General features: G+C 49.8%; 1 protein-coding gene across 7 annotated transcripts in view; it reads left to right on the plus strand.

The window, feature by feature from the left end:
- Sdccag8 (SHH signaling and ciliogenesis regulator SDCCAG8) overlaps positions 1-14429 on the plus strand; it is a 201267-nt gene that overhangs the window by 178412 nt on the left and 8426 nt on the right. For all 7 annotated transcript variants that reach the window (XR_008218004.1, XM_052737749.1, XM_052737743.1 and 4 more), the window contains one exon: positions 13913-14039. Coding sequence is in view for 6 of the 7 variants with exons in the window: in XM_052737749.1 (XP_052593709.1) it covers positions 13913-14039 (127 nt within the window). In the remaining variant the exon portion in view is untranslated. The remainder of the gene's footprint in view (positions 1-13912; positions 14040-14429) is intronic.

The following is a 14429-nucleotide window of genomic DNA, read 5'->3' on the forward strand; positions in this document are numbered from 1 at the left end:
AAAGCCACTGACTGTGTAATCCTGAAGACCTGAGTGTGATGTCCAGAACCAACACAAAGGTAGATGGTGAAGATCAACTCCACAAAGTTGTTTTCTGACCTCCACATATACCATACCACACACAGACACACACACACACACACACACACACACACACACACACACACACACACACGGACATGGACACAGACACACGGATGCATGCACACATACATATCATATACATGCACATCATAATAAATAAAAAATAACTAAATAAAAAGCTGAGCGATGTGTGTGTCTAGTACAGCTTCTCTCAGAGGAACACGGAACAGTTACAGTGCATTCTACATTGTCTGTTGTAGAAATACACAGCCTCCCTCAGAAAGAAAAGTGGAACCCAGGACCTGTGTCACTGGGCTGGAGTAAGAGAAAGGGACACTTTAGAGAAGGGGATGTGTCTGCACACTGGCATCATTTCTGCATTCCCATTAAATGGGGCCATCTGAACATCAGAGGAGACTCTGACCAACTTCTTTCATAAATAACTATCTTTTGCAAAGATAAGATGTTTCTCTGCGATTTCATGCCAAGTACCATCCATGGTTTTATTTGATGTACCTGGTATTTGTGTTTTAAATTGTGTTCTTACACATATGAAATGCTCCGCTTCCCTTTTTTCCAGAGACCATTTCTTGCTAACAAGTTAAATGTTGGGATGTTCTTGCACTGTCTTGTGAGTTTGGGATTCAGTGGGGGCCGGTATCTGTGAGGAGTCTAATTCTGCTTGTTATTCACCAATTAGAAGAAACTGTCACTCTGATCCCTTTTTCTTTCCAAGTGTGCACAGCCTGGAATTTGTCAGCCTTGGAGTTTCTTGAAACAATGCAATTAAACTGCAACATATTTCCTAACATTCTTAATTAAGACAGTGACTGGAAAATGTAGATTAACAGAAGTTACTGTTTTTATCAACATATTTCCTGTCTTTCCCACCACCCTCACATCTCCTCCCCTCCCCCGCCCCCCAGGCTTTCTGCTTTCCATGTCTGATGTCAGTTTCGGCCACATGTACATTATGCACACGGCACCAGAGAAACAAAGTACCAAATTCTCTTTGAATTCTGAGCTGCATGCTCAGCGCCACATGCACTGTCTGTTACATGTCGCTCCTTATGAGGTTCATGCTGGGAGTTTCTTTTTAAACGCAGAATGTTTCTGAAGGAAAGAGTTCGGGTTGGGCAGATTGTGTTAGAGAAATCTCACTGTCTCTGAGTGGAATTAATACACTGATTATTCTGTGCAGGCTCATACTGGCACTGTGTGCAAAGTTCAAGAGTGTCTGGGAATTGAAATATGAGGGGAATTCGAGAGAGTGAGCAGAGACAAAGCATTTGGAAGGAGAATTTCTAAGCAGGGCTTAGAAGTGAAACTAATGGTAACTTTGTAAAGAGGGGGCAGAAATGAAGTATGAACGCCATGGCATAAAGCGGTACCCACTCAAAGTCCGTTTATGGACCCACAAGTCCTATTTCCCACATAGTGGTGTCCAGCACTGTTTTATTTTCACTTCTTTGAGTTCTTAAGTCTTGCCAGTTTCAATTAAGTCACATGAGAAGCTTAATCACTTTGTAGAAATTAAAACGGGTTGTAATATTTCTTTGGCCTATTAGCCAAGGTTTTTTTTCTCTTTAATTAAAATTTGGGTCGTCTATGATCATCAACAAACAATGACTCATTTATTTGTGTACAAATAAGGAATTAAAAGTAAGAACAGCAAATAAAATCTGCAGCACCTCTGCCGTGGATGCAGGGAAATCAACCTGTTTTTCTCATTGCTTCCCAGAAGAAGGAAATTGGGCCATGAGCACGGAGTTAATGGACCTTTCACCCATCCTCCTTCAACTGCCAGTTCTCTTTAATCCCCTCCTTCTGCCCAAGTCCAGAGGCCCGGGGAGCCCCTGTGGAGTCTCCCTAGCCAGATGCTAGCCACCCAGCTGGGCCCCTGCAGGCCAGCGCCCACTCCTGCCAGGCGCCAGCCCTCTCATGGTGGGCAGGGGGTGCTGGCCAAGCCCCAGGTGTCCAGAGGCGGAGCAGGCGCGGCATGCCTCAGTGGCCCATGCCGAGAGCCTAGTGGCCCGTGCACCTGCAGGAGGACAATTGCCCAGCAAGGGGTGGCCATCCGCACTGGAGGCTGCTGGCGTTGCCTGGGCGGTGTGAAGCCTGGTTCAGGGCTGCAGGGTCTAAGCGGATAGCTGCTCTTCTCCGCAAAGTAAGACAGACACATTTTATTGGCAGCATCCAGAAGGGAGGAAACAAAATCTACCTTTGGTTTGGCTGAAAATTATCTCCAAGGGACTGGTTAGTGAATTCTCTGGATCAGGGAGTATTCTTAAGTTCCCGACCGTTGCCTCTTAACATGGTGTCAGGTAGCCAGTGAGGAGAGCAGCGGACCAGCGGGGTAGGGCTTCACACGCTGATTCTATAGTACTGTCCCTTTCCTGTTCTGATCTGCTGTCAGGACAGTCTCTCTCCGCCCAAACCAAGGAAGGAGCTGGCAGGTAGGGACATGCTTGACTATTAGGACAATCTCGAGCTTTTGTTTTGAAAATGCAGCTCCTTTGGCCTCAGGGGATTCCCAGGACTGGGCACAAAGGCCCTTTATCTGCCCATAATTCAGTGCAGAGGAGCCTAACAAAATTAGGGCTCAAAGCCCTTGGCCTCTGTCAGACCATCCTGGGTCACAACTAATTAGAAAGTGTCCTGCCATTTGGAGGAGGCCGCTGCCTGCTCTCACAGATGCATCAGGCTGGAAGATGCCGCTGCTGACTGACATCCCAGATGGGTCCCTGGGACATTGGTTAACTTGTACCACCTTTAAAAAGTGAAATAAGAATAAGGTGTGTTGGAAGCCTCAGCTGGCTCTCTTGCCACCCCTGAAAATTGGAACATGTTGTGGGCCAAATGTTAAGCTCAACCCTCCCCCTGACGGTGGCACGTAACTGGGCAGGATCTGTCTCTTGCAATGCCGGAGCCCACTGGAAACCAAATGAGCCCTCCAGCCGGCCTAATCACCCCGATCTGTCATGGGCCTTCTAGCTGGAAGAGTTATGCCATCGTATTATCCCAACACTCATCACCGTGTGGAGGACCCCCTTTTACTAAATGATTTATTACTCTTAGCAGAATTCCTCTGGCTGAGATTTTATTTCTGAGTCGCTGTGTTCAGCTCAATTGGTCTCCTTCAGTTACCGTGGCAACCAGCAGATGGGGGTCTTCGACAAGGGTCAGCAGGGAGGCCGCCTCAGTGGAAAGGGAAGAAAAACCAAATAAAAAGCTTTCCACACTGACAGTTCTCTAGCCCCTAGCCAGGAGCTGTTACCAAATTCCTAGCATTAAAACCTAATTAAGACGTGTGCCAGTAGGTACACCGTAGTGACTGAATCTGGTTACTTAGCTGCCTTGGGCTCACTCTTCCTCTGCTACACCTCTGTGACCATTTTGGCCACCCTAAGGATGGTCCAGTGTGAAGGAAATGGCAAGGGCCAAAACTTGACACCCTCAGTGAGGGCTGAGGTCTCTGGAGCAGCGGGACTTCATTAAGAGAGAATCTTCCCCAAACAGGGCTCTGTGCCTCCAAGACCTGAGGCAAGAGGCGGATCGGAGCCCACGCGCTGCCAGTCACACAGCTTCCTTTGGGACTGTTGTTGGCTTAACTTGCGAGAGCATTCACCAAAGTGGAACTGGACGTTAAGTAATCCAAACTGAAAGGCGACCTTTCAGTTAAGTGCAAAGGATCTCCTCTGCAAGGGGCAGAGGCGACAGCACTGGGTCAGCTGAGGAACTGCTGGTTGGGTGGAGCCGCTGCGCACTAGTAATGATGTAGTTGCTAGTGAGCAGTTCTGTAAGGGATAGCTTTTTCTTTAGGGAACATACTGCAGCATCTAAGAGGAGGTAGCAATGGGGTGTGCACCTCACTGTGGAATGAGATGGAAAATCTGGATGTCAGAGCAGGGGCAGGGGAGGTGACATGGGGCACTAAGGAAGGAGTTAGTACCAACCTGGACTCCATAGCCAATGTTTCAAAGAACAGAGAGAATAAGAGAAAAGGGGCTGGAGAGATGGTAAGGCTGCTCTTCCAGAGGACCGAGGGTCAATTCCCAGTGCCCACATGGTCACTCACAACTGTCTTTAACTCCAGTTAAGGGGATTCAACTCCCTCTTCTGGCCTCTCAAAACACCCATATACATAAAATAAAATAACGTTTTAAGGAGAAAAACGAACAATTGTGAGAGGTGGGGGAGGGATCAGAGCAAATTATCACAGCAGAACTCGGAGAAGAAGGGTGTGGGCTTTCTTGGCGGTATTCTCGAAACTTTTTACAAGTTTGGCTTCTTTGGGGGTACTGTTTTATAAGAAGAGGAGCATCCATTCAGAGACCCAGCTTGAAATGAGGGAGGAGGGCTTTCCTGCCTCCGCTCTGGATGGCCTTGAGCCCTGGACTCAACTCTGCAAACTGTTCAGCCATGTCTCTCTCATGCCCGTTGTCTCTGCACAGGGGAGCGGAGCTCACCACAGCATTGGTCTTACTTTAGAAAGAACCAGTGGGGGTAACTGAGGCTTTGAGCAAGTAACTTTCTGGGTTCTTTAAGGTTCAGAAGAAAACAATTCTGTTTTTCAAGATCCTAAAATGGAACCCAGGGCCTTGTATGCGCTACACAAGGGCTTTGCTACCCAGCTGTACCCCAACCCAGTCTGAAATGCTTGGCCCTCACCTCCTGACCCTATGTCATGTACTGAGGTCATTCCTAGCCAGTGTCCCAAAGGGACTGGGGCTCGGCCTGGCAGGAAGCCCTTGACCCTCTTAAGGAGGTGATGGGGTAGGGATGCAGTACCTGTCCCGAAACACCCTGAGGGGAAGAAACTCTGGTGGAAACACTGTTTGAAGCAGAAATCTGTGGTAGGGCTCTGTGGCTCTGTCAGAGGCACAGGGGACTTGCTAGAGCACTGGGCACTCAGGCAGCCCCAACACCTTACCTTGAGCACTACTCAATGAGCCCAGTAGCCAAGGAAGGCTACAGTGAAGCCACCCTCAACTAGCATGGAGGCCACCTGAGGATTTACAGCTTCCTGCGCTTGCCTCCCACACGCCAGCACTATTCTGTGGCCCCAGTGAGAGCTACTGGGGCTGGCCTCAGATGATTTGCTACTGGTCTGGGGTAGCCAGAAAAGCACAGAAATGGTAAAATGGAGCTGGGAGCATATTCGACTGCACACGACCAGCAGCCTGCAATAGATCGGAAATTGAGAGAGAATTAAAAAACAAAACCAAATCTGTTTCTCCTCACTGAGCGAGCTGGAGAAGTGCAGAGCAGGAGCCTTTTCCTCTTTTCTCACACTCCCCGGTCTCAGAAAATGAGCCTGGGTCAGTTTTCCAGAACACTGCAGAGTGTCACCTGTTTCAAGGTCTTTACCTAAATTCTTTTTTTTTTTTTTTTAAAGATTCATTTATTTATTATCTATACAGTGTTCTGCCTGCATGTATGCCTGCAGGAAGAGGGCGCCAGATCTCATTACAAATGGTTGTGAGCCACCATGTGGTTGCTGGGAATTGAACTCAGGACCTCTGGAAGAACAGCCAGTGCTCTTAACCTCTGAGCTTAGTGTTCCACAGAAGACACACAGATTGACTCCCCCTCCCGCCCTTCCTTCCTACTTTCCTTTCTTTCTGTCTGTCTTACTGATGGGATGTAACTCAGAGCCTTTCACTTGCTAGACAGCCTTTAGCCACTTAGCCACACCCACAGCCCTAAAGATGCCACCTTTAAAAGGTCTGGGCTGGGGCTGTAGCTCTGTGGTAGAACACAAGCTTAGCCCCGAACTCCATCACAGCAGCACAGTAGACAGACAGACAGATGATAGATAGACAGATGATAGAGATAGATAGATAGATAGATAGATAGATAGATAGATAGATAGATAGATAGATAGATCACACACACATACATACACACACACACACACACACACACACACACACACACCCTAGGACTTTGAAATACTCCAAGGGTCGAGTCCAGAGTCAAAAAACGTGAGTTCCTGTCCTAAATGCTTCCATAGGCTGCAGAACCTCGAGCAAGTCACCTTTCATTCTCACATGGCCTCAGTTACACCCTAGTGGGCTGAAGTAGGATTGATTACTGGTCACATCTCAGCTCCAACATGGCATTTGCTACCATCCCTGTCCTCCAGCTCTGTTCTGTGTCTGCAGGACCGATGGGGAACTTCTCTGAGAAAGAGAGAGAGAGGACCGACAGTTCTGGGAACATAAATCCTCTTTATCAAAGGTGTGAACTCTCCCCAGAGTTACTGAAATTGTTTTTTGAACCTGGCTGGTTTTAGGCCAAGGATGTTTAAATTTCAAGGTAGCCACTGACATCAGTCTAGCCCTGGGCATGAGTTCTTCATCCAGGGTTCTGTCTGACCACATCAATGAGAGGGGATTGTGTGAAATGCAGCAGCAATTTTTAAGTCTTGGAACAAAGTATACAACTTTAAATTAGCATTGTTTAGTCACCAAAATTAATTACCTCGAACAGTAATTAGGGTAATTGGATTTTCAAAACTTCCACTCGGTGCATTGTTATAGTTGTGTAGCTGGTGATGTGAGGAGATAAAATGAAGCAGATCCTATGCAGTTGTGGTCTTGGGGATCTGTAGGGCCGGAAGGGAACTTGCTGTCTCCTAGGCTAATTCATCAGGTGCTGCTTGCTTTGTGCTCTGTGGCCATGTGGTCTCTGTTGCCTTCTATATCCACTTAATTTTTTGAAAATAGGTGGAGAGTGTGTGTGTGCATGGTTTTCAGCAAGCCTGTACTCACCACAAGCTGGGTCCCATACACAGTTCACATTCGCACACACCACAGTCTGGGTTCCACACACCGTTCACATTCTGCACACGCTGCAAGCTGGGTCCTACACACTCTTCATATTATTCTCCTCTTGACTTACCAGTCACTTCTCTTGAATTTGCTTGCCCCAATTTGGTGTCTCTCCTTAGTTCAGACTGGCCCCAGGACTTGCCCAAGTTCTCATGATTGACACCCAAATATTTCAGCAACCAAGAAAGATGGCTCTCATTTAAACTGTCCATTGTTTTGACCAAAAACTGAAGCCACACAAATGCTTTCCTCAGAATACCTCACTTTGGCCGTGTGGTTACGTAAGGCTGTGGATTTGAGTGCCATGGCTCTTGTGGCAGGAATCCCTCAGCACCAGGGTGTGGATGCCCTTATGCTGGCCCAACCTCTGTGCTTGGGGTCAGGTTGGAAGTGTGACTCTGGTTTCTAGATAGAGAGCCTGAACTGAGAAGAGTCAAGCCCAGGCTAGAGTAGCCAGTATGAAGGAATTCTGAGGAGGTATCCTTGGATCCAAGTCTACTGTTGTTCACCTATTTTAAGATTTTCAAATTCCAGTGGTGACTAAGAGTGCTTAATTTGTATGCAATACTTTTCTAAAACAGTTACGATGAATTAAAGCACACTCACACTGTGAATGAAATCACAGGTCCCATATTTAGTATGAATATTGTACACAGGTATGTTGTTTGCTTATACCTGCAGTTAAACAGCCGGCACCTTGCCCCAGGCTGGAGGTAGAGAGGAATGAGATTGCTCCCGCCCTTGGGAGTGTCACTACTCAGTGTAGGTGGGGTGGGCAGTGACTGCCAGTGTGGTTGGATGCTCTAGTCACACTCTGCAAGGAAGAGACAATGAGAATCAGCCTTGGATGACCAGGACCTAGGAGAAAAGGTGTGAAGCTGAACAGATCGGTTTGTGCAGGAGAGGGCATTGTTGCCCAGTGCTTTGGAAGGGCTGAGATACCTGCTGTGTGAGGAGAGAGGACTGTGTGGGGCCAGACAATGAAAGGCCTTGTTACCATGGCAAAGGAACATCACCAAAGAGCTGGAGCAACAGTTTCCATCAAGCAGAGACATGATCTGAGTGGTATTCTAGAAAGATCCTTCTGGTACAGCTAGTGTGGGAACTCTGGGTTTGGAAAGGCAAGTAGAAGCAGAAGACCCTGGGGAAGGTGGTACAGAGATGGGGGGTAGAGGGGGTGTTGTTACTTTGAAACAGGGTTTCATGTAGCCAAGACTGGAAGCACATTTGTATGGCTGAGGCTAGCTTTGAACTCCTGATCCTGCTGTCTTTGTCTCAGCTGCAAATGCTAGGATTGCAAAAGATGCTTGAGCAGTTTGGATGTGGAGCACTGGTCCTCAGTCCAACTTCGGGGTTTATAGGAAGAGTAGAAGGAAGAGGCATGAGAGGGTAAAAGACACCTGAGTTCATGTGGCCTGTGACGGGGCAGAAGGAGGTCGAGCTGACCATGGGATACACAAAAGTATAAGCGGACCATAGAGAAGATTCCTGGGGAGCGAATGAGTCCAGTGTGTCACGTAATGAGTTGGAGGCCAGTTGGGGAGGTTGCTCGGGCCTGAATATCGATTGCTAAGGCACCTGGCTGTCCACCTGGAGCCAGGGGCCGAAATAAAAGCACCGGTCGTGGAGAGGGTCTCTTGGCTGCCGTTGTGACTTCTGTCCCTTACACACTGGAAATTCCTGAAGATGCTCTAGAAGAGACCTTGCAGAAGGCATCAAGAGAGGAGATGGTCCTCTCGGTCCAGCCCTGCCCTGGGGGACATGCGCTCGCAGGTCTATGGAGGAGACTTCAAAGGGAACGGGGGTGAGAGGAGAGGAGACAGGAGGAGAGGAGGCAGCCCTCGAAGCTGTGGAACATTCTGGTCGCTTCAGCTGTTCTAGCGGTACTCCTTTAGTCCTGTGAGCCGGCAGGTCTGACCCTCCCCTGCTCTCATCCACATGAGGGGACTGAGGGACCTAATGACCGCAGGGTGCCCACAGCCCAGTCCCAAGGGAATGTCCCAGTCAATGGGAAAGCCTCACTGGGAGCAGCGGAGAACCGAACATACTTTACAGTTAAAATATTGACAGTTTTATGATCCGTATGTTGTTTGAAAAAATGTCCTTCATTTTATGAGGAGACTCCTCCCCCAGGGAAATTGTGGATCTAAACTTTCTCAGAATGCGTGTCTAAGAAGATGAAGGAAGGCCTGTTGGATTCAAAATCTCCACGGGGAAGGGGCTGTGGTCAAACATTTCAGAACAAAAGTCATTTTACCACTATACCAAAAACTCAAACAAAATAAAATGAAAAAACATCCTCTCAAAACCAAACACAAATCCCCGCCAACTTGTCTGTGGGAGGCACCCAGAGGAGTCCTGTGCAGGACATGGGTAGCGACCCCTGGCAGAGGAGCAGGACCAGCCTGGAGAGGGCAGGCAGCACCTCCCCAGGCACCCAAGCCTTCCTTCAGTTTTTAGACCTCACATGCTAACATATATTCCCCATCTCACAAACAACAGAGAAATTGAAGTATATGTATTCACTGGCTTTCACAGTATTCATAGCGGAGGGGGTCTGAAGCCCAGGCCCGAGCTGGCAGCCTGCCTGCCCTGCTGCGACTTTGCATACGCTCTTCCCAGCCCACTTGCTTTACAGAGCTGTTTGCATTTTACCACTTGTCCCATCTTATCATGAAACCTTGCCTAGTTCTCAAAAGTGCTGTTTCAGATAATGTCCCTGCAGTGTGGCTGAGACCAGGGTTGTTGGACCAATAGAGATGGGCTTGGCCCAGCACACAGGGGTCTCCTATGATCCTCATCTGCATTTGTGCTTTTAGAAGCCCCGGGCTGCTTTATTGTTTTGAAAATTGCTGTCCCTTATACACCTGAAATTCCTAGTGATGCCTCAGGAGAGAGCCTGTGCCCATGACGCAGCACAGGCAGCTGCTGCCTGAGTCTCCATCCCGCCCAGAGGTGGGACTTCTACACAGGCAAGTCCCAAAACTGTGGGCCCTGTGGCCCAGATGGCACACCAGCACCGGCCTGGTGAAAAAGTATCCTTTCTGTGACAGCCACAGTTCCCCAGGACAAGGTGAAGGCCGATGACCACACATTGTTAGGATGAGAGAGAGACCTGGAGAAGACACACTGAACTAAGGTCTTTGTCCTGAGACCAGTGGCTCTCTCTCCCCAGGAGTGTGGAGCCTGCATGTGGCTCGCAGCCTGTGGGTGCCTTTCTGGAAGGACTGTCCTCTGGCACAGGCCTCAGATCACTATCCCTCATGTTGGCTTCACTGTTGAACACCCTGTGGGCGAGGGCTAAAACCATGGTGCCTCCATGTGTCAAGATGACAGAACGGTATGAGATCTGACACTGAAAAGCAGCTCTTGCCACTGACGGGAGCAGCAGGCAGGGGGGACCCTGTGCAGACACCCCATGAGAAGAGAGAAAGTGCTGGCGTCTCCACAGGCTGAGGGGCTATTCACATCATAGCCTGCTAGCCAGGTGACTTTGAACTTCCATGGCTCAGCTTCCTCATCCTGAAAGTGGAGTTATAGCTCACTCGTGGAGAGCGCTAGGTTTCACGTCTGCAAAGCACCAGCACATTGCCCTGGACAGTGGATGCTCAGTGACTGGTGGGCTTGGCATGTGCCTTTTCCAGGGCACACATTTGCCATCTTGACCTTTGACCTGTTAGAGTTGCACATCTGATTCAGCATAACTCGTCTCTTCCCCCAACCGTGTTCTGAAACCCAGGAAACTGTGAGACCGAGCATCCCTCCTTCCAGTTCTTGATCTCAGTTTTTGTCTCAGCCATCTAGAGCTGAAGAGCAGTGCTGGACTCAGGAAATGCTCGCCAAAGGTTGGCTAGCCTGGTGAGATACCCAAGTGGGCATGGCCGGATTTGACTCCAGGCTCTGCCAGGTCTGGGCAGGATTCATGCTAACTCATCACGTCCAGTTTTCCCATCTGTAAAATGGGAGTGGTGACTCTATGGCACTTCAGACGGTTATAACTGAATAATCAGTGTGGAGCTGTAAACACAGGGCTCAGCAAATATTGGTGACTACCATCAGCTGTCAATTTAGATCATCAAAAAAGGAGTATAAAGACCCATACCAGGAAATTTGAAATAGAGCTTCTTTGTCTATAAAACTGTCCAAGAAACTGCTTCCAACTGATGGTAATAAAGCATCCACTCACACAGTGCAGGCTGGGCTGGGCTGGCAATGTTTCTGAAGTTAGAAGTCCCTTCTCCTGGCATGCATGATGTGCCTACGGAGACCTTCAAGAGGATTTCCTCAACAAATCTCCTTTTCTCTAAATTCTGTCTGTATTTTTTTTCTCAGAAAATGTACAGTTGGGGGGGGTTTAAGTTTCTGGGCTTGACTTCCTTGCTGTATATGGAGTGACAGTATATGGGCTCCCCCCCAAAAAAAGAAGGGGGGGGCCATTGTTTTTATTTTTTTTTAATGGGGGAAAATCATACCCGAGAGCAGCTTCACTGAGTGATCAATCGAGTTTGAACCATTAGCCAGTCCTGGTGCAACGGTGTGCAGTTAGAGCAACAGCCACTTGGGGGCAGAGGCAGGAGCATGGCTTGAACCTTGAGCCAGTGAGTTTGAGACCAGCCTGAGCAAAGAAAGAGAGGCTTGGGTAGAGGAATGCCTCCTTCCGGGAGGGAGGGGGTCAGGGTTTCACTCTCGGGACCTCACCCCTCCTAGCCGGGTGCTGATGCGGAAAGCCCCTGTGCTCAGCCACCATTGGCGTCTGCCTTCCACGAACTGCCACCTCCCTGCCGGGCTTACAGATTGCTTATTAACTCATGCTCTTGTCCCACTTGTTCTCAGAAGCAGGAAGCCCAAAGCCACGACCTCAATGGGACTTGATCTGAGGGAAGCCATTTTGGGGTTACGCCGCTCAGTTGCTCCTCATGGTGCTTCTCACCTGCCTGACCAGAGCACGGGACAGTTACCTGCTTCTCAGAAAAACAAGTCAGTGGCCTGTGGGAGCCACTCCAAGGGCTCCAGCAGCGCAGGGGGCTGCAAAGATAGGGATGTACGTATGTGTCTGCAGAGTGCCTGGGTGGCAGTACTCCCAGGCAAAGCAGTCCACACAAGCTCCAGGCAGGTCTGTCCCCTCGTGGATTAGCACAGAGACTGGTCCCCCAGAAAACCCTGTCCTCCGACATTGTGTTGGAGTGGAGGCATGCGGGCATCCCAGTGCTGAGTGCCTGTGGCTTTACTCAGGGAAACTTGAGTTTTCCTTCTCCAAGGGCAGAGGAAGGATGTAGTACAGACACTGGCAGGAAACCCTTATTGGGCAGTGAGCCATTGCTCAGGTTTGATGGGGCAACTGGGGAGGAAGCCAAGCTAGGCCCCTTGGTCCTTCATCATCTGAACAATAGCAGAGGACCATGGAAGCCTGGGGAGGGGGCACTGTGCATACGTGCATGCATGCGTGCGTGCGTGCTGCAGTCATGCTCTGCCCTCCTTGCTCATCTGGCACAGCAGGATGCTCCAGCTGAGAAGCCCCCTGGCCTGGTGTGAGTGGAAGTAGGGAGCTAACTTAAGTGTTGGCAAGAGGAGATGGGGCTGGAACTCTGAGGCAATGACTCTGGCCAGTCGAGTGTATGCAGAGAAGGGCAGATGGGGGCAGGTTATACCATGCTTTGCATTTAGTGTGTGTGTGTGTCTGGGTCCCTGTGTGTGTTTGTGGGTGTGTAAAATACTCGACTGTTGCCAGATTTCCAGAAATGCATTTTGCTTAGAGCCAGTGTACATTAGTAAACAAAATGTCCCAAGGCCTTACTTAAGGCGTGGCTCTGTAATGCTGCCTGTGCTGGAGCCCACCAGAAGCACTGCCTGAGGAGAGCCTGAAATGAGGGGGTCTCCTGGTCAGCAGCTGCATGCAGGTGCCACTGGGTACAGGTGTCTGGCATTGGAAATGCACGTGGAGCTCGTGACATCCAGTACTGCACAAGGGGTTGCTCAGAGCGCTGCTCCTGACTATGGAGGTCGAGGAAGAGTGCGCTGCGCCTCTCTGTCCAGAGCAGCTCTAAATTTAACCCAAAGCTGCCTTGCATGGGCACATGTGCTAGCGACTTCATGGGCTGTCTGGACAGATGAGGATAATGGCTGGAGTGAATTAGCAAGTCTGGGGAGGAGAGCCTATCAGCAGAATGACAAATTTAGGATCTTTGAAGACATCTGGTCAGCAGTGCCCCAGCCTGTGACTGACAGGGGTTATAATGGAAAGCCCTTAGTTTGGGTTTCTGGAGCTTCACCCCATCCCTAGCCAGACTGCAATCTGGCCCAGCCGCTCCCAGATGAACAGTGGAGGCACCGAGGCCCCTCCTTTTTTACCTCTGCTTAGGGTCTAAGGCTTCAGCTTTTCCTCTGTACTCAACTCCCCTTTGTGTTTTCTAATCAAGAACATGTGAGGCTGACTGCTGCAGCCCTGGTCATTGGCTAGAAGGCGATCTAGCTTACCAAGTGCTGGCCAGTGGGCCCCGGTACTAGCCAAAGGTCTCCCCTGTCTGTGCTCTCTCAGGAGCTCCCCTCAGCTACCCAGTGAGGTTTGCATCCCACTCCCATGATTCCTGTTTGCAGGCTTTGTTCCCAGCCCCCCACCCCCATGCAAAGGGAGGAGCCTACGGGGAGGAAGTTGGGTTGTTGGTGTGGTGGTGAATGTAGTCTCGGGACCCTGGCTTCCTCTCTGCATTTCCTGTGCTCCTTGAAGTACGGACTTCTTTTACCACCAATGCCTGAACACGGGAAGCTGCTCTGCCACAGACCCAGAGTGATACAGCTAAGTAATTGTAGGCTCAATGCAGGTAACTAATCATGGGCAGAAACTTAAAAATACATAAGCCCAAACAAGCCATTTCTTCTTGAGTATTTGTCATAGCACTGGAATGCTACCACATATAACTGACGGAGCTAACACCTGTCATTGTTCTCTGTGCTCTCCAAAGCTCTCAGAAGCCATCTCCAATTCTTTTCTGCAGACTCAGGCAGCTGGATAAGCATGGCCAGGCCACAGCCCAGCAGCTGGTGCAGTTGCTCAACAAGCAGAATCAGCTTCTCCTGGAGCGACAGAACCTGTCAGAGGAGGTGGACCGTCTGCGGGCCCAGGTAGGGTGGGAGGACGTAGGAGCTGAGCTGCAGCCCAAGTACCTGAGTATCCCAGTGCAGAGTGGGAGTGCACACAGGGACCACTATAGGCTAAGTTCAGCCCAGGACCATGTGAGAGCACACACAAAGCCCACTATAGCTCCAGGATAGGGTGGCCTAGTGCAGCGTGGCAGCGCACATGAACCCTCTCCTTCCCCTTTTCTAGGCTGCACGGTTACAGCCCCAAACCCCTGCTGATCACATGGGTCAAGTCATAAGCTGGGAGGGAGGGGCTGCCAATTGGAATGCGCATGGAAAAGTGTGACCCAGGCTTGTCTCCCGTCAGCCTTAGGCACATGGATCACCCAGTCATACCGAAGGCTGCCGCACCATGCAGTGGGGAAGACAAGA

The sequence above is a fragment of the Peromyscus californicus genome, unplaced genomic scaffold (genome assembly GCF_007827085.1).
Source record: "Peromyscus californicus insignis strain IS unplaced genomic scaffold, ASM782708v3 Scaffold_14__1_contigs__length_90479793_seg_2, whole genome shotgun sequence".
Lineage (NCBI taxonomy): Eukaryota > Metazoa > Chordata > Mammalia > Rodentia > Cricetidae > Peromyscus > Peromyscus californicus.